General features: G+C 35.2%; 1 protein-coding gene across 5 annotated transcripts in view; it reads right to left on the bottom strand.

Annotated features, from left to right (window-relative positions):
- PHF3 (PHD finger protein 3) overlaps window positions 1-20,739 on the bottom strand; it is a 37,653-nt gene extending 16,914 nt beyond the window's left edge. The window contains exons 1-5 of one of the 5 annotated variants that reach the window (XM_031552600.1): window positions 20,464-20,738; window positions 13,867-13,941; window positions 13,048-13,209; window positions 10,159-11,944; window positions 441-768 (exon numbers count right to left, since the gene is read on the bottom strand). In XM_031552600.1, the coding sequence (XP_031408460.1) occupies window positions 441-768; window positions 10,159-11,944; window positions 13,048-13,189 (2,256 nt within the window). In that variant the 5' untranslated portion in view covers window positions 13,190-13,209; window positions 13,867-13,941; window positions 20,464-20,738. Of the gene's footprint in view, window positions 1-440; window positions 769-879; window positions 3,093-10,158; window positions 11,945-13,047; window positions 13,210-13,785; window positions 13,942-15,396; window positions 15,519-20,463 lie in introns of those variants that run through there. The other 4 variants (XM_031552599.1, XM_010707850.3, XM_003204420.4 and 1 more) reach the window with 4 other exon arrangements.
- Window positions 20,740-21,380: the final 641 nt, after the last annotated feature.

Genomic DNA, 21,380 nt, shown 5'->3' on the forward strand with positions numbered 1-21,380 from the left:
TAACTTCTTCAAAAAAAGATGAATAGAACATTCAAAACCATCTGGCTATCCTTTGATCTAAGGCTACAGCATTAGTTTATGTAAGTTATGTAACATGGGAAAATCTACAGTGTAATAACCTCTTATCTATTACATTTGTCATGCATTCTTTCTCTGGTGAGAAGGGTTAAAAGCTGCTTCTGAACAGTGTATTTAGTTTAAACAGATAGAAATATACATAGGTGAATACACTTATGCTCACACTTCTGTCTAAGAAAGGAGTATATCAATATCTCGAAACAGCCAAACCTGTCTGAAAATGAAGTTACGCTGAAAATAGTAACAGAGGTTTATACTAGAATAAAAAATGCTTATAATGTAATATTTCCAAACAAGGGAGGTAGGAGAAAACCCTCTACCCTCAGTAGCAAAAAAGAATTTAAGCATTAAATAAGACTCACCCGTTTGAAAATTTTGACTTTGTGTTTCCCTATATCCTCTGTCTGCTTTCCTTTTTCAGTTGCTATGTTCAGATTACAAGTAGGTCCTGGCTTTGACATCCCTGGTTTTTCATATTCAATTGTTTTTTCTTCTTTGTGGCTGTCAATTTTCACTTGAGTATCCAGAACACTTTGATCCAAACACTCTGCCTTTTTATCTTCTTCGGCACAGCATTTCACACACACATATTCTTTATCTTCTTCACCCATCTGCTGCGCTTGAGAAAGACTCAGTCCAACACAATCGCCATGAAACCAGTCATCACACCTACCACAGCCTACCATAAACCTGAAAACAAAGCAAGATACAGATTAGCACATTAAAAAAAAAGCAAGTAACAATTCAAGCAAAATGTATCACACTTGCTTTGATTTGTGCATCTCAGCAACTTGTTCTTACCTGATAAACGATTCTTTTTGTAGCTTTACATCCATCTCCAGCCTTACAACATGGTACGATCTGAGAAATGGCTGTATTTTTGAGTTTGAGTGGTTTTATTTGCCTTTTTGCAATAGTCCAAGAGAACATCACAACCTCACTATGTATTTGTAACCTGTAAGCCCTATCAACAGAATCTTTTCAGAATACTACTAAAACAAATTGAGCAAAGAAGACTCTCAAAAACTCAAAACCACTGAACTTATGTTTGAGAAAACTGAAACATTTTCCTGCAGGAGCATATCTCACACATTTTCCTCCAAACTCACAGCAGAAATGTATCAGCTGATATGACTTAGCCTTCTACTGCAGTATGATGTTTAAGCATTTTGAGAAATATAAACAGCACACAACTTCCAGAAAGTTTTTTTTTTTTCTCTTTTCTGGTGAGCTTGGGGCCAGGAATGTGGCTTCCAGCTAAATCTGACCTGTTTGCAGTTATTAGTTAGTTTGAAATTAGGTATATGTCACCTCTGTGTCACCATCTTACTCCAAGCTAGTAGCTTCTTGAATCATACTTGTAACATCAATATGAGAATTGCTTACAGAACACTTTTTATCTCACAATCACTTAATCTGTTTCATTGTTTTTCAGCAAATGTGACTTTATGTACAGCTTATGTACAGCTTGCATTTCAAAGTGTAATGAAGATCACCTGGTCTAAGACAAAACCCTAGATTCCGATGACTTTGTTAAAGCTACTCTGAAATTTCAGTAGGTATTACTGGTCCCTAGTTGCACTGATAGGTATAATTTCTCACCAGAACTATTTTGGAGTAAAGTTAAACAGATTAAACATCAATACATCTGTTTCACTCAGAAGTAACTGCTTTTAAAATAATTTCTTATAAAAAAATGCATCTAATTTAAATGCTACTGATCTGCTCTCAAATGATGTAAAAGATCTCTTGCATCATTCACCTAGATATTTTTCTTCCTTTTTATTTTTTTTTTTATATTTACATATCATTATATTTTCTGGCAGAAAATACAGCAAGACTGCAAGTGGTTGCATTACGAGAAGTGTGACTTTGTAAGTACTGAAAAATTATATACAATTTCTTCGTGAATTCCATAGATGATGGATCTGAAGTCTGTAGACTCTTCTAGGGAAGACTCCTAACGTGTATGAGCTCCTGTAAAGATGAGGAGCTGCTACTCTTGGACTTACCTACTTTGAAAGACTGAGCATATATTACAAAATGTGCTTAGAGAAATTCTCATTCACCGTAACTACAGATGAACACTCCAGGTGGTTTGAGGCCAGTACTGTACTCAAAAAACTACAAGAGACATAGAATCTTCCTAGTCTAGCAGCATAAGTTTGAAGTGCAAGAACAGAAAAGAATCATAGCTTTATTTTCTGTCCTTACTTACCCAAAATACCTGATTTATTAAATTCAGCTGAAGTAATAAAGTTTTGAAGAAATTAAGTTTTTTGATGCAAAATGAGTCTGATAAGCTTTAATTCTCCAGCTATTCGAAGAACAGATCACTTCCAGTTTGGAAGCCTATACTGCTGTTCACTAATTTGAAAAAACAAAGTCTTTATAATCTAGTTTGTCAAGTTTTCTCTCTTTTATTTTTTCTTCCCCTAAGCTACAAGTACATTCATTGGTGTTACTGACAACTAACAAAAAGATCTGCCTATCTGCCTATTCAGTTGTTTCAGTTAATGAAGGCACAGGTTCCTTCAAATTCTGCCAGTACCTCCATCTCTTCACATGTATGTTCCAGCAAAGCAAGATATAAGAATGGTAATGCTACTGTTACGTGCTTCTGACCCTCTCCACCACAGAAATACCGTAGTATAGCAGGAAAACAAAAGATAAGTGATGGAAATTTGACATAAACATAACTGCTTCTTTATGAGAACCTCTTTATGAGAACCTAGAGCCAAACATGAGATTGTATAAAATATAGCATGAATGCCTATGTCTCAATTCCTATTTCACAACTCCAAGGATCTACAAGACGCTTGACATGATACATCCTGCACCATTGCAAAAATTACTAAAACCTCTGGAAACACCAAAAAACTGGTTTATAAAAATCCAAAACCATTTTCCTACAGAATTGAAATAAGATCAAAACAGACAAGTAATTTGTTGTCCTGATGAATGATCACCTTCTTGTAAAAAATTGAAGGAAACTGAGAAAGCACAATCTTGAAGCTGCAAATACTACTGGAATTTTTATTAAATTTTTTTTTTTTTTAATTTCAGGTTGTAAACTCAAGCATCAGAAACTAATTTGTTAAATGAGCAGGACACATTGCAGCATTAGCAACCAAAACTAAAATTTTGATTAATATTTAGAAAATGGATTAAATTCCCAGGAAAGCACAGATGAACTTGAGACTAAAACAGACAAAATGCTGCAGAACTTCAGCTTTAAACTGACAGCATGTGTAATTTGCAGTTTTGCTCACAAATAGGAAGTGGCAAAAGGAATGGTTGTGACATCAGTAAAGCACCAAATAAGCATTCAGTCTTATATCTTTATTTTCAGGCCTAGCAATAACAGAAGTGAGACTTTTTTTTTCCCTCCCCCTTCACAAAAGCTTTACCTAGTTGCACAGTGTATAATAAAGCCCTATCCCAAACTCTGAACTAGGGATTTCAGCTTCTAAATAGTTTAACCTTGCTTAATGGGAGTAATTTAAGGCAATTGAGCAGAAGCACATGTTTCCAAGAACAAGCTGATTCCTAATAGCCCAATTTCAAAGATATTTACAAGTGTACTTTCTTGGTTTTGTTTCTACATTTCTATGCAAATAATAAAAAAAGAAAAAACTGTAAATGAATTCTGCTCAGAAACAAGTAATTATTCACAAAGAATATACACCAAGATGGAGAGATGCCATTTTAGCCATCTTAATGAAACTACTGAAGCTGCAGTATCCATTTGGGTTTATCCCAAATAAGGTTTTACAGTAAGGTTTCAATTGCACTGTATTTAAACACGCATAAAACTTCAGATTCAGAAAACAAGACTCAAAGAGAATCTGGAAATGTCCATGAAGCCTGTGCTATAAACGAAATTTAACTGTTTACAATCATCTGGCTTAAACTTTGTATACAAAATGGTAATAAAGTAGTGGTGCTGCCTGCCTGAAAATGTCACTTTTTTCACACTAGTCAACTGAAAGTTTCAGTTTCAAGGCTGAAAGAGAACATAATTTTGATACAAGTAATGTAAGAAATCCTTTGTATCATAAGGCCATATTTACATCTTTATCTGTTTCACTCATCCACACACAAAATGCAATTATGATTTATAACAGTAATTATATTTGGATAACAAAAGTGACAGTGCAACGCTCAAAAATTAAAAGGGGACATCAAGGGACACTGAAGATCAAAGATGTCCTCTTGCAAAGCTGTCAGTTGTGACTGAAGAGGTTCTGATATCTTGGACTATTTAAAACACCAAAGTTTCTGAACGCAGATTGCTTCAATTTGCAGAGCAGGAGTTTTACCCATGTTGTAAGGCTGGAGTGGAAGATGTAAAGCTGAAAGAGAAAAAAAAAGTGTTTTAAAATATTGTATCAACCCCCATTCAATAGAAAGTTAGAACTGCTTTTATATATATTCAATATAAAAATTTTTCATCGTGAAAAAAAATCTAAGAACTGACAAGTGACACTGGGACCTTTACATGGAGTATTTTATTGTTTCGTTCCTTTCAAATAATTCTCGGCAGTCTCCATACTGTATAAAAAGATGCACCTTCAAAAATCAGAACAGATCATAGATGAAAAGAGGTAATAATTGAAGCAAACATTCCATAATCTTTTTTAAGTTTAGGAGACTTTCTTTAGTGTTATTTGCAGCAAATTAAATTCATCTGTGATATAAAAAGAAACCTCAGGTTCAGACCACATTTTCAAAATGCAGGGTCAGGTTTTAAAATTAATTTACATAAACTCAATACATATAACAAAAACAAGTTTCTAGAGAAACCAATCACTGTGAAATTAGATTTTAAAACTTTGTGCTACAAGTCAGCCAACATTAAAGCTGAGACACTGCATGGAAACAATTGTTTTCCCTTCAGCTAATAAAGACATTATTAGAAGAATGATGGGCTTAACCTTTACCAATCCACTTCATTCCCATAGAGACTGAGGAAGATATTCACAGCAACTTTAGCAAAGCCTGTGTTTCACATCAGTGTAGCATGGGCTCAATTCAAAACTCAGAAAAACAAAAGGTTACTAAAAAAAGTGCACAACCTTGTTACCAGAGCACAAGTTTTTGTTTGTTTGTTTTCCATACAAGTTCAATACACTTGATTACTGATTTTTTTCAGGTTTTTAGTCTTCTAAAAACAAGTACTAGTGGTTTTCAAAGAAACACTATCATCAGATGTCTTTACAAGGAGTGCACAGCATAGGATAAAGATACTGAAAACTCTAATTTCCTAGTTATCATTTGATTAACTCCTCTATTATACAATACAAGCTCCTTACGCATTTAAAGGCGGATTCTTTACCATTTTTCATGTTACACAAGCCTTTCTAAAATGGAAGCAACCTACGACACAGACAATTCTATTCTGCCTGAACAGAAGGTAAAGGAAAAAACAAAACAGGCCCAAACAACTGAAAAACTGAAATCCTTGATCTTCCCTAACCATGAAAAAAGTGGCTACATCTCCTAACACTAACCACAAACCTGCTAAAAGCAATACTAAAGGCAGCTCCCTTAGTAAGTGGTTTTATCTACGTTTTGCATCTTGCAGAATCAGTTCTCTAAACTGCACATACACAAGTATTTTATAAAACCATGTATTTTAGACAACTAAAACGATTCTAAACTGAATAGTAGATTTAGACTGGATATTCACAGAATCACACAGAATCACAGAATTGTAGGGGTTGGAAGGGACCTCTAGAGATCGAGACCAACCCCCCTGCCAAAGCAGGTTCCCTACACCAGGTTGCACAGGCAGGCGTCCAGGCGAGACTTGAATATCTCCAGAGAAGATATTAGGATATTAGAAAGGACTTCTTTACTTTGAGGGCAGTGAGACACTGGAACAGGTTGTCCAGAGAGATTGTGGATGCTCTCATCCTGAAGGTGTTTAAGGCCAGGCTGGATGGGACTCTGAGCAACCTGGTCTAGAGGGATGTGTCCCTGCCTATAGCAGGAGCGTTGGAACAAGATGATCTTAAAGTTCCCTTCCAACCCAAACCCTCTATGGATTCCTGGCTCTCTACTGGTACTGGTATTAATAAGAATTCCACTAATATTGCAGCAAATTAATAGAATCTGCATTAAAAAAACTAGCAATAAAATGGCACAGTTGTATGAAAAACACTGGAGTCCTTGAATTTTTTAATGACATATTACAATGCTGCTTTGTTTATACTGTAATTTAATTTTGCTACAGCAACAACAGCACGTGGATTTATTTTTAAAGTTTTTAAACTTTACACATAAATTGAAGTAATTTTGTATATTAGTTTTACAGAAGCTTTTTGGTTACTCTCTGTACCGAAGAGATTAGAATATTTTCTTTTCTTAATCAAATTCTACACCTCTACAATTGCCCTTTACAGTATCAGTACCTTTTCCTCCACTTTCCACAACTGAAATGCAGGAAAAAAGCATGACTCTAAGTAAGAAAGACTCTTGTCCTGCACTACAAAGCTTGTCTGTGAGCTCTGAAGTCCTAATACTCTGACCACACAAGATGCATCATTAAATTCTAAGCAACACAAAAACAGATTTATTTTAAAAAAATTACTAGAATTGTAGAAATCAAGAGGAAATTACCAGAAAGCAATTAAAATTATAGACTTTCTTTTGCTTTCTATAATGCTTTCTAGAAAATTTGTTTAGAAACAGAAAATCTCAAGTTATGTACTAATTATTAAATTTAAGTTGGTGAACAAAGGAGAGGATCTTCAAAACCTCAGATAAGTTTTGTCTATCTGCCTAAGAAAGAAATTAACTCAGCTTATGAACCTGAGCATATCAAACATTTACAAGGAAAAATGGAGAAATTTATAATAAAGATACAAGAAGAAATCCTGCATTAGCAGATTTCTCACAATCTGCAGAGTACCCTCATCTAGCTGTATGCCAGGAAATTAAATGTTTTTTTCTTCTACTATTTTTTAATATCTTCAATCCATATTCAGGAAAAGTAACATTTACATTTGTGATTGATAGATCTTACTATTTCCAACATAGTTTCAGCTCACTGAGAAGTTCAAGTAATAACTTTGGTCTGTAACATCTTAATGCAATACGCATATATATATATATATATATATATATATATACACACACACACACACACACATACATATATATATATACACACACATATATATATACATATACATACATACACGTATAGACAAATGCCTTTCATCTGTATATGGATGAATCAAAATTTACGGGTGTGATGTATGTTACTAGATGACAAGAAAACATCTGACAGTACTGGAACGCAATGGTAAAGTGAAACAAGTTGAAAGAAATACTACAATCAGTAATAAAAAACAATTCAAATTTTGCTCTAAGCAGATAAAACTGTGTCATATGTTATCAAAATTACTGAATACAAAGAGACATCAATTATCTGACCTGACACAGAAAGAATTTAGTTTCCATTTGAAAGAACAATTACTTATTTAGTTATCTTGCAATAGTAGACCTCTGAATGGGAATCAACAGAATACCATCAAGCAAATAGATTGTAACAACCAATTTTTAAGTCAAACACTGATCACCCAGTTAAAATACAGTTCAGCTATGTTGGTTCCAGCTTATAAGCATCAAGACAAGTAGAATGCAGAATATGAATAGTCACTGTTCAAAGCAAGAACAATAATCAGATCTATCAACATTAAGAAACAGGTACAACTCTTATAAGATAAGGCACATTTTAACTTGAAAGTTTTTTTGATCATTAAAGTTACAAGGATGGACTGCTTTCCCAACCAAATCCCTCTGTCAGCTATACAAGGTAAGTCTACTTCAACTTTCAATGTGGTCAATTGTAGAAAACTGGATACAATTTTTTCCAGAGTTGATTCTGAAATAAAACAGCACCCAACAGTACCATCCATCCTGTGCTGTTCTTCTAGCATAGCATAGGAAGATCACAGGAAGATTACCCTGGGGCTGTGAAAGGCTTAAATAAGCATCCGGCTTGGGGATTCTCTACACAAACAAGGCTGATGAAACAATCTCTACATTCTCTCTGACATTAAGCAATTCTCCAAGCTTAGTATTATGTTAATAAGTTGGTGAGTTTGTATTTATTGAAGGGAAGATTAAAAGGTTCAAGAGACTAATGTTTTGTAGCCTGAATTTTAAGTGTGTTTCATTAGTATGGCATAGCATATTGTAAAGTGCTTATGCACATTAGTTATGAACAAGACTGCAAATTCAGTTTTTCTACAATATTTTTCTACAAATAATTTGTATCATAGCATTAATAAAAATTTTTAACATGACCACTGAACAGAATTTCCATTGCAAATATTTTTCCGTATCTTAGCTCTGTCTTTGCCATTTGCCATAATGCTATTTTAAAATACTTCTCTGTCATGTCACACTTTTCTTTCTCCTTATCCCTATACGACAAACATACAAGTAAACAAAATGGGTTGGCTGACTACACTGTTACATGAGGAAAACAAAAATTCCTTGAAATGCAATCCACAAATTAAGGGGAGGAGGAAACATTTCTCTGGATAATTTTGATATTCACTTGGAAATACATCAAAACTATGACATTTATTATTTTAATATTGAATACTGAAGATGTTTGCTTGGCTTTGTACCAATACTTAAAGAGACATAAAAACACCAAGACACTTCAGATACAAGCTCTGCTTCCTCTTGAATTCTAGCAACATTAAGTGAATCAGAAAAGTTTATGAAATAAAAAAATAATAATTTTTAAAAAGTGTTAATGGAATGTGATGGACTGCTCTTAATTCCTTTATTATTAAGTATGAGGTTCAATAATGCAAGCTTCCTCACTAGCCTATCTCAATTACATTCCCTATATCTTTCTAAACTTAGATAATCCAATCTTCTGCTGAAACTTGCTGGTTAGATCACAACTTTTGACAAATTTTTGTTGTTGCTGTCTCAAAAAAAAAGACAAAACAAAAAAAATACCCACACAACAAAACCTGACATTAAAATGTTGAGATACCAGTAATCACAATCTGAGAAAATTCGTGAGCACTATCAACAGTGATCTCAGTTGGTCATCCAAATATTATACTGTTATATGCCATTGTAAGAGCACTAAAACCTGACAATGCCAAATTGGTTTGCTGCACTTATTCCTGTACAAATACATAGGTAGTATACGTGTTAGATCGTTAATTTTACTTCAAACTGATTAGTTCTGGCTTAAACTGAGGAGATGCCAACTGCATAAAATAAAACAATATTACAGGTGGATAAATGGTAACAAGTTCTAATAATGTTTTTCTAAAAGAAAGCATATGAAATTAAGTTTGCAGAGCAAACCTGTCATTACTTCTTTTAATAACACCAATACAGATACTAAAGCTGCAAATTAAATGAGCAAAAAACAGTTACTAGATAATGAATCTAAAGCATAAAAAAGTGGTAATGAAGGGATTCTTATTCCTGGATTGACAGCTCATTATTGGAAGATAATGGCCTTTTTCAGTTCACTTAGTGACAGAGGACATGAACTTTAAATGGCAAATGAGGCTACATATGAAAGCAATTTCAGGTATGCCCATATGAAAGTTTCATAATTTTTTCCCCAGCCTTTTCTGCTCCCCACCCAATCTGCTATTCCTCTCTTCACCTCTCTGTAATACAATCCTAGTTCTAACAGCTAAAAATCGTATGTATACAGCCATTCAACTCTTTGATAGATAGTGAATCTTTAACTTAAGGAGCATGTGGAAAGAAATGAATCTAGACCATGGAAAGCTTTGTCTGATTTCTGAGAAAAAAAGTTAGTTCAGAATACACAACATTCTAGCTGAGTTGCAAACAAAACTTTCCTAGTAAAAATATATAGCCAAACTAGTTTCTAACATTCCAATCAAAAGACAAAAGTGTATGAGGGCATATGAAACCAATTTGCAGTATAGCAGGCTACCATTACTAGGCTACACTTTTGTTTGGGTACCAGCAGTAAGAAACAATTGTTGAAAGGGAAAAAAAAAAGTCTTCTGAGACCAATGATAAATAACTCTGCAGGCACAAAGCCACACACACCTGTTGCCATGTGGCTTTTTGCAAAAGCCACACTGCTTGTTGGGCACCCAAACATGTTTGCTTTCACTAGCAGGGGTATGCTCCAAGCCTTCCCTTTTAACAGTTGAAATGTTATCTGGAATGAACAACGGGGGTTCATCAAGTGAAAGACTTTTGCTACTTCTTCTCTGGCGAGGTTGAAGATTCTTATCAGTTCTTTTTGATTTGTTTTTTTCTTTATCATCCTCCTTCAGATGTTCTACCGTAGGGGCATCTTTTGCCTCTAGCTCTTCCTTTGTGGAGCTATTTGTTTTTAGCACAGATGCAAGCTGGTGTTTCTGGACTTGCTTTTGACCAAGATTTGAAATATGTCCTGGTACTGGATGTCCAGAGTGGTGGGTATCTTTAGAACTGCTTTGAGTAGATTTCTCAATCGCTTTCTGAATTGATGACTTATGCACAAGCCCAGAAGCCTGGACTCGGGGTATTTTCTTCAGCATAGTATTAGCCTGCTTTTTTACCGTGACTGCTGTAAGACGGCTCTTTGTTTTCAAAGCCAGATCAGTTTGTTTCTTTCTAATTTTAACAGGGTTATTTTGATGCTGATGACTTTCTTGTTCATCTGCATTCCGTTTGAGACTTGCTGAAGATGAACTGTGAAGATTTGAAACAGTAGAATCAGCTCTTGTTCTTGAATGCTTCACATCTTGTTGCGTTATACTTGATTTCTGTTCAGTACCCACAGTCATATCTTGCTTATTTTCTACTACAGATTTACTATGCCGAGGTTTCATGTTCTTTTCACATTTTGATGGAATGTTAATTTGTTTATCATCAACCTGAAATTTTAATGTGTCAGAGTCTTCTACCTTAGTACTGTTGATCTGTTGCTGTACATTTTGGTTTGTATGGTCAAGAACAGTGCTTTCTAAAATGATATTTCCTGGGTCAACAGAAGTAAACTCTTCATTTTTCAAGTCTTTATTATCAAACTCTGTACTGTCTAGTAATTTCTCTGCTGAAGTTACAGTTTTCTCCAGTCCCTTGCCATCATCCACAGGCTCTGTTACACATTCTTTTACAGACAATGTATTTTCATCAGGAACTTCCACACTACAGGAACCCAATCTACATTCAACCCCATCTTCTACAGAGCCAGACAAATTTGAAAAGGTCTCATAAATTTCACTCTGATTCACACAAACACTAGACAGATCATTAGTTTTCCCAGTTTGCCCACTTTGTTCTTCTATTATCTTCTCCAATTCTACTGTTTTATTTTCAGTCTTTTCTTCTGAAGAAGATTCAGAGCCCATTGAATCATTCACATCATTTACTTCATCATTAAGTGCAGAAATTTCAGTATCTGCGGGACAAACTGAATCAACATTCCCAGACTCAGCCTTTGCAGCAATCTCTGATATGTCTTTTGTTTCTTTAGGAAGATTACAATCTCCTGCAGAATTAGAACTTAACTCTTGGGATGTTTCCTCAACTTTTGCCTGCTCAAGGGATTCCGACTTCACTTCATTTACTTCTTCAGGACCAGGAATACTTTTTGTACTCTGGGAAGCTGCTACTGTTCCTTCCGCTTGTCCTGATCGCCTTGTACTACGCCTAACTTCTTTAGGCTGTTCCACTTTCAGGGGTGTGGCAACATCTGCCTCTTTAGCAGGACTTTTGTCTTGCTGTTTCTGTCCTGTTTTGGTGGCAGATCCGCTTTTTACAGATGATTTCTTGGTACTAGCTACAGGTGCAATATTTGAACGCTTGGCCAATGTGCTCTGTCGCAAACTCCGGACTGGCTCTATGAAGGTAAAAAGAAAATGTCTTAACTTTACTATATACTGCTATTTGCAAACACAAGAATAATCCAGAACAGAAATGATTTAGCCTTATTTATAATACCAGGCACAAAGAGAACTCAAGTTTAGTGAAACAACGAAGTTTTAATAAATTAAATAGAAAACCACAACAATTTGATTCTAAGAGTTTCATTACTCTAACAGCTGTTAAAATTGCAAATAGCATACGAAAAAAAACCTCTGATGAACCTCTGATGAAAAAGAATCAAAACCTACTACTTTTCTAGCACTCAAATCTATCTACTTTAAGTAAAAATGTCGTCTAGGTTATATTGTGATTAGAAGTACAGCTCTAATATTTAGAAAGTTTTTAGAAAGCACAATAAACGAATCTGAAAGTAAGTAAAAGCCTCACTTGATGATATCTTTTCAAATTTTAAGCAATCATCAATTACACTTTTTTTTTTTTTAAAGCATATATTCACCAGCTTTGTAACAGACTCTTCCTTAAATTCCCATTTTCCTATCAATTAATTTTATCTTTTTAACTCAGAGTACTCTATGGAGGAAGAAGTAGGACTGTCACCAGCTGAATAAGTTCAAAAAATCCCTAATCATAAACATTTGGCATAATCACAAATCATTATCATAAGCAAAATCATGCAGAATTTAAGTATGTAATTGAAGTATTAAGCATGTTGAGATGTCTGTATGAAAGGCTACTATTTTAAATTAAGTTAAACAAAAAGAATACACAAAAATAATAGAATTAAAATTTTTAATCCAAATAAATAGCCATGCTAGCTTAATTTTCTAATATTGTTTGAAAACATAACAGTTTTATTAAAGAACCACACTGACAGTCTGATTTATGTATAAGGATCAAAGTTGTAAAACAAGCTTGAAAGCTTATTTGTTTCAGAGGAATTCAATCCAAATAACACCCTACAGATACCAAACTCTAGCTACATAAAAAAAGCCTGTACTCCAATTCGTATGATCAAATATTAAACTTCACTTATCACTTATAAACATTAGGAAGAGATTATAAAAATTCAGTTGATCTTGAATGTGTAAAAACATGCATAACCTATTGAATGACCACCTTGTGCCATTAAACGTGGTGATTTCCTGGGTGATGCAACTGACGTTTCTTCCAAACGGCTCCTCAAATTCCGGCTGGGTACAGTTAACTCATCTTCATCAATAGCATCATTACCACTCTCTTTAACTCCTTCTTCATCCATAATATCATCAAGACAAATAACTGGGGGGAAAAAGAAAAAAACAACAAAAAAAACAAGATAGAGCCTAAAACTTAAAATGAACAAAATGTGTTGCAGCTGTAGGGCTAAGTAAGGCAAGGAAAGAGACAGGCAAAAATAAGTAAATAGCCATTTAAAACAAACAAAAGGGAAAAAAAAAAATGAAGATAGGCAAGACAAAAAATTCCCATGTGAGGCAGTTTTAGTGTAGAAGAAGGTATCACCCAATGCTTAAAATTTCTGCAGATAGTCCTCATAGCTTTCTGGTGGGCTCGCATTTTTATTGTTTTTTTATGCCACAGGAAGGTCCCCAGTCTTAACAGGATCAGCTGTCCCTCACTGCTCCTTTTCATTTAAGAAAAAGTGAAGAAAGATAAACAGTAGAAAAAGCTGATCCAGAAGAACAATGGACTTCAAAAACCAGAGTTTTCTCATGAGATACAATTTCAAAACTGTAAGTCCCACCCACATCACATATCTCCATCTACAACCCATTTTTGGAAGGGTATTGAGTGCAGCATGCACGAGTCTCCCAGCCAGAGTTAGAGAACATTGTCCGATTCCTATCCTCCACTAACCTGAGAAGGATCCCAGAGGTTGCTCTTGAAAATAGGTTTCCTAAGAGGCAGTCAGGCCACTGTACCAGCCATTCTCCTCACCTTCTCTAAGTCTGGTTCTGCAATGGTAGCCTCTCCTATCCCAAGATCCTATGTGTGATTAATGAATCCTGGTCCCTGTAGGATGCGAAATTTGTGAGATCAAGCCAAAGACTGAAGCAATTTTATAAAAACACATAGAAGTGTCTTACAAATACAACACAAGACTCTAAGCAAGTTACCCTATTCCTCACTATCCAGGCACTTAGGCAGAAGAATTTTAAAGGCAAAACTTAAACAACAGAAATAAGCTAATTTTTTTTTTTTAATCAGTTGCTTACTTAAGATTGCTTAGATTTAATGTATTTATCGTAGAAATCAAAAAAGCAAGAAACTAATAGAAAAGTTAGAATTTTCAGATTGCCTCTGAAACTCTGTGAATTCCTGCTTTAAAAGCTCTCATGAAGCCACTGCAATAATGAGCAATTAAAAAAAAGAAAGGTTGTAAAAGATTGCTAAAAGCCAAGCAATGATGAATAACCAGGCCTGTCAAGACTGTCATTCAACCCACAGTTACATGACAGGATGAACTAACAAAGATTTTTTTTCCAAGTTCAAAAATGAGGAAGCTTTTAAATAGCCTTTTAAAGTAAGGCTGAATTTGGCACCTGGTGAACTGCATTCTGGACTTCTGCAATTAGAAAGCTGTCAGGAACTGAAAGCTAGGAGTTTCTTTAGCTGACAAATTACTGTCACTCATTTAATTTTAACCATCTTATTTAGTTACTGCATTGTATTACCTCTGGTTAGAGAAAAAGCATATTTCTGAAAATTACTGGCAGCTCTTTTCAAGCCACATAGCTATCTTAATGCATACACACAGATATCATACGCAAGCTGCACAGGACTGATAAAGCTAATGTTACTCTACTCATCCAAATGTTCTTTAATTACTTATTTACTATAAGCTACGCACTGGGGAAAATATGACACTGACTGCCCTGTCAGACTTTATTTTCTCCTTAATATCTGTCTTGGACAACAGCCAGCATTAGGAAACTGAACAAGATGGATCCTAACTCAGACTACTCATTCTTGTGTTCTGAAAGATTACATTCTCCCAACAGCACAACACTTTGGTGTCTGTTGTCTTACTAAAACGATATTCCTACAAAACTACAGAATCACAGAATCATTAGCCTTGGAAGGGACCTTTAAAGGTCATCTAGTTCAACTTCCCTGCACTGAACTGGGACACCCACAGCTAGATCAGGTTGCCCAGAGCCTGATCCAGCCTCACCTCAAAAGTCTCCAAGGACAGGGCATGAGCATAAGGAAGAGACCACCCACACCTCCTTCTGACCCTTTAATGCAGAACTACACTAATATTGAAGATAACGTGACGGATAAGAACTTCTCAGACAACTTCTGGAACAGTTCTAGAACAGATTTCACAGCTCATTAAAACATCAGATTTTACAGGTTCTTATACAAGATACTCTAATTAAACACCCTTCTTCATTAACACAAGGGATACATTCAGATTACTATTGACAGTTTGAAATATTCGAATGAAAACATTTTCATACTTACAAGACTCTGTGCTGTAGCTTTAATTTTATGGAGTGAATTTGAAGCACAGAATCTTGTTTATTTCAAACCACCTGAGCTACAACTCAGTTACTACAGCCACGTGAGGTGGGATGAGGAGCACTCAACACAGAACCCTGCTGGGAAAGGAAAAAGTGACAAAGAATAGTAACAGATACAGGGGAGATGAGAAAATTGAATTATGAAAGGGAAGATGAGGTAGAGATACAGATTTGGAAACCAATCAAAGCAGATACAGACAGAAAGAGATTATCTTATCAGTAAGTACAGAAATGAAGAAAGAGGTGTAAGTGATAGAAAATCAAGTAGGAAGAAGGTAAAATAAGAAAAAAATCATATCAGAAGAGAAAAGCATACTAGCATACAACTGAAGAAGCTGCAAAGAAGGAAAAAAAAAGGGTCATAGTCAATATACATATATATATATGCACACACACTGGAAGAAGCACCACTACCACCTTAATATTTTGAGTGTCTCTGTTACTTACAAAGTGTTTATATTTCCAAAATACTTTGCTGTGCCATCTTTTCATGTGTGTTAAACACTAACAGAATAGCATATTAAAAATATTTGTAAATTTAAGTAAATTTTCCATGTGTTAAAACTGTGATAAATTCTTCACCAATGTATAATTGAGGCAAACAGGCCTCACTTGATGGAGGAAGGCAAGGGAAGGAGAAGAAAATACTTAAAATATCAGCAACATCTTTGAAATTACTCTCAGCAAAAACTAGACAGAAATATTCAAGTTTTTGACACATTTTTGACAAGGTTAAGTTTCAAGTGTATAACTAGAGCTCTTATTTTGAAGATATAAGGTCTGTCTTTTGCTTAGCTGATCACATAGAATAATGTTCCACTATTCCTACTCTGTACTGTTGCTGAAGATTCAACCCCCCCTCCCTGTTCCAAAGAAAGAAGTAAACTCTTCAGAAGGACCAACAGCGTGGAACACTGACAGTTCATTACCTACCAAAAAAAAAAAAAAAAAAACACATGCAAAACATCTTCCAAATTCTCAATCTGACACCAATGCAGCAAACTAAATTTTACACAAAAAGGTTACTACCTTGGTCACAAGACACTGTGCAGCTTGGAGGAAGGAAAGTAAAAAGGTAAAAATATTGAAACTGTAGCTCATTTTGGGTTACATTCAAAATTATTTCATATACAAGGAAGAAAAAAATAGATGTTTCATTTTAGGGAAAACAGCCTGAAGTATCTAAAACATCCAGCCTATTATTAAAAAGTATTTGTAATCAGAACAATCATTTTGGCACCATTTAGTACGTGATCACAATTTTAGCAGAGGTAATGCTGCTTTCAACAGTACTCGTGAACACACAGGCTAAAGCTAGAAAGAACAGATTGCACCTGGAGCAAACCTTTTCCAAGTAGCAATCCAGAGGGACAGGAAAAAAGTGCAATAGTTCCCAACAGCCTCTGCACACTCACATGGGGCCACTCTTCCACATAATTTATTAGAAATACTTCTGTGATAAACACTACTTATAAAACAAACTACTTAAAAGTTTGATTCTATTATGAAATCCAGAAACATCTCTGAATGTTAGGCAATTCAAATCTCATTCATCCTACTACATGTCTAATACATAATACATCAAACCACTCCAGTGAGTGACATCCTGAAAAACTACAGAATTACGGGAGCTAAAAATGTCCATTTGGTATGAATGCTGCTTATTTAGTTTCATTATGCATGTGTGTGTGTGCGTGTGTGTGTAGGCACACACAGCCATACTCAGTTCAACATCACAAGATGAAAATCGCAATCAACAGCCGCAGAATTGCGAGTCAACATCTTTGTAGATCAGAGGCAAATCACTGCGTTATTTGCAATGAATGAAACCATACAGTCTCTACTACAAGCGGTTTCAGACTGACCTGCTAAGCTCACAAGCTCATAAAATTAGTGGATGAATTTCCATATAACTTACAGCAAGAAAGAACAGAACAAAACATATCACTACGCTATCAAACAAGACTGAAAAAAAAGGTGTTGCTCTAAAGAGAGACATCATACCCTAAGCTTCATATTTTCCGCTTCTGATTAAAGAAAAATGATAAGAAGGAAAAACAATTAAAAAAAAAGCCACCATATCACAAAAACATGAAAGACAGCTGGGAGCTATTCCACATAATTTGCATTGATTATTTCATTTTTGGGAGAACTAACACATTCTTGCCATACAGATGATCAGAACCAGAAACACACCTAGAAGTACCCTACACCATGCTTTGAGTGTTTCATTCCACTCTTGAAAGCCTCACTTCATCAAATTCTGTCTCTTAACTGGCAAAGACAGCAGTTTGTCAACTTCTACTAGTGACACTGGGTTTTACTGCCAAAACCTATTTCAGTAGGTCACAATAAGCAACTTCCATTCTACAAAGTTCCCAAGAACTGCAGTGAGGACTAAGATTTGCCAATAGTCTGTACCTTGATTATTGAAATAAAAAACTTCTCAGGTGTGCTATAGAAGCAGAAATCTGCTTCATTTAATCCCACAAACCAGCAACCTACCTACATCTTCACTGTTTAGCACTCACTTTTCAGACACATCTTAAAAGGATTTCAGCATAAGACATACTAATTTGACCCATGCCCTTTCTATCTTATAAGGAGTAATGAAAAATTACTTCCATCTCTACTCAAAGTCATTAGCAGACTTGGAAATGACCCTCCAAACACCAATTGTTCAATCAGTATTGGACAACCCAGTCCCATTACTCTGTGGCAACTACAGAGCAAGCTCAGAGTAGATTAAGATCAATAATGTCATCTAATTGAACAACAAAAAAAAATTAGATCCAGCACAAACTGGATTCAGGACAAGGCACTGACAAAGTTCCTCCTATCAATACACAGGCAACAGATATCTATTCACATCCCCTTTGGTATTTGTCAGACACCAGTACTGCTGACTATGATGTTAATACTCTTCCCACACGATTCACATATAATCCAATCTACAGAACAGTTTGAACACTTTCTGTGGAAATGCCTCTAACAAGCAGCAATTGGAAATCAAACTTAAAAATCAAAGCAGCTCTGTTTTATAAACAAGGACTTAAACTGTTTAGTGAATGTACAGCTAAGATGCTATCAGCATCCATTACATACAGGAAGATCACCACCTTGAGAAGAGCTCAGCAGTAACAGAAAGCCCATTCCAGGTGAATGATATGCAATATAAATACAAAAGCTGAGCAAGACTGGTGCAATGTTGGTAAACAATCACTTTGTATTAGGCCTGTAAATAATGTTTATCAAGAACTGATGTCAACTCAACAGCAAGCAAAAGGGCAGAACACTGACCCATAACTGAAACTAGCAGAAAAAAGGTTGTTACAAATCTGTTAAGTGGTTACGCAGGCCTGACACCTGCTCTTATCAAAGCTCCTTTCACAGAAACGTACTCAACTTCAGCTTTAAAGATACAAAATCATAGAACCACCTAGATTGGAAAGCGCCTTCAAGATTACCATGTCCAACCATCAACCTGACCTACCAAGTCCCATCAATAAACAATAAAATAAACAAATAATAAGCGTAATATAATAATAATAAACAATGTCCCTTAATGCCACGTCCACACGTCTCTTAAATATCCTCAGAAATGAGGACTCCACCACTTTCAGTGGTGTTTTCAGTTTTGATTCCCTGCAGACTGAAATAGTAGCCACAATTGAGTTAGCTCACTTATTTAAATAGATAGCAGTCTTAAAAATTAACTATAAAAAGTCAGATGTGATTATTTAAACATCTGCAGTATTAATTATTCCACTGCTGATCACTTTTAGAAGAAATATTTAACTAGTGTACCACAAGCCCTCAGATATCTCCCCATAACTTCTAAAACATCCAGCTGTATCCTGACTGAATGAAAAAAAGTTTAAAAGCAAGTCAGGTTTACAAAATGATGGTAGAGATATGCCAACATGAAACCAGGAAAAAACATGAGAGAGGAGAATTGATTCAGCTGCACATTAAAGCTGATACAATGCATTTTGGTAGGTTAAAGACAAAAGAGTGTAAGGATATGGACTATTACAAGAGTAAACAAAAATATTAAAGATGGCCTCAAATCACATTGTACTAAAGCAGTAAAAGGACAAAAGTCTTCTTTTGGTTCTGTAGCTCATTGGGTCATTGCTTCAATCAGTAACAACTTTTATTTAGAGAAATTAATCTCCAAGCCATAACAGCACTCGATCTAACGAAGGTGAGAATTTAGTCTGTTAGTAGAAACAGAATATATTATGCTAGGAATAGATCAAGATTTTCAGAGATAGTTCATAAAAGTTAACAGAAAAAAAGTCAGTGTGATCAGTTATCTGCACTGATCTACAACACTTTTGGGCAATGAATCTAAAAAAAAAAAATTCAAAACTTGTAATCAAATTAAAAAAAAAAACTATTTACAACATACATAATTTTAGAATGTAATTTTCTCCCACCTCTTCTCCAAAATTAGAATAGTTTTCTCCAGTCTCTCAAAACTGCTCCATAACTCCCAACATGATTTTTACTTAAAACTTTGTTCTAACGTGCTTCCGAACAATAACCAAGAATAGTATTATTGTTCCAATGTTTTGCTTCGAGACAACCAAAGCACGACACTCATTCAGTATCAACTGAGAAGTAGAACTTCCAGTACTGACAAAGTAACCCTGACATCAGAGAACCAATCTAGTTCACCTCAAATGCTCCTACTGCTCATCCCAAACCATCAAAGTTTTGAAAACACCTAGAAACTCCACAAGGCACAGTTGTTATGCTAAACAAATCACAATTTTAACTGGGAATAATTTACACATACTCAAGTCAAAGCCTAAATTACTTCTGACTCAGACCAGATTAAAAAGAACCGCATGTTGTACATGCCAAGCATGTAAACAGCACAACAAAAGGGGCAGGGAAGAGACAGAAATCCCAAGTTGTTATTTCTACATTACGGAAAAAGGACTGGCACTGAAGTATTACTGTATTTAAAACTGTAATCTTAAAAAATTATAAGATTTACCTGTTGAACAAGGCATCTGGAAATTGGGATCATTGCTATCCAAAACAGGCAAACAGAACTGGGCACTTGCAGATCCTAGCATAGGATCCTTATCGCTGAGCATGTTCTTCAGCGAATCCTCTAAGACATTCTGACTTGTACTAAAGTCCTCACAGACTTCATTCTCCAGGTTGGATCCTAGAAATAGGGCATCATCTAAGTGTTCAGTAGGAATTAAATGGTTAAATGTATCAACTATATCCATGAAGAGTCCTGTGTGTCTTTCAGCCCTATAGAAAGACAAGAAAAATATCATAAGAAAATAAGCTACAAATTGTAAAACACCTAAGAAACTAGTAAATTCTTTCTGCTGTTTTCAGAACTCTTAAGGTATTCTGGAATTATTTTAAAAATTAAAAAATAAAAATCTACTTATGGCTTTTTATGGCTCACTGCATACCTAAAATCATTTCTCTTTCTAGCTATCTCAAAAAGAAACTGCATGCTAAGTTACTAATAGCTGCTCTATCAACATCAAAGTGCTGCCACTTCCACAGAGTGCTTATAACAAGGTTTAAGCAAAACATCTTTCTAGCTGTCTGAACCTTAAAGAACTGGGGTGCAGGGGGGTGGTGTGAAACCTGGTTAGTATTCTGCATGTGCACGTCTTTGTTCCTCTGTAAATACAAAGTCGTGGTCAGCTTCTGCCAACACCAGTGAAGCTCAGAAAGCTCAGGAGCAAAGTCCTGGGCCAACACGGAGAAAGACAGATTGCATTCCCACTCACAGGAACTAGCAAGTACTTCAAAGCAAGTAACTATTTTTAAGCAGTGGAGTCTTTACCCTACTATTTTTTCACTTATCATTATATTTAAGAATGTTACAGAGGTTTTACATGAAAATGTAACCCCGATCAAGTACATGAGAATTCTGTCAGA

Source organism: Meleagris gallopavo, chromosome 2 (assembly GCF_000146605.3).
Source record: "Meleagris gallopavo isolate NT-WF06-2002-E0010 breed Aviagen turkey brand Nicholas breeding stock chromosome 2, Turkey_5.1, whole genome shotgun sequence".
Lineage (NCBI taxonomy): Eukaryota > Metazoa > Chordata > Aves > Galliformes > Phasianidae > Meleagris > Meleagris gallopavo.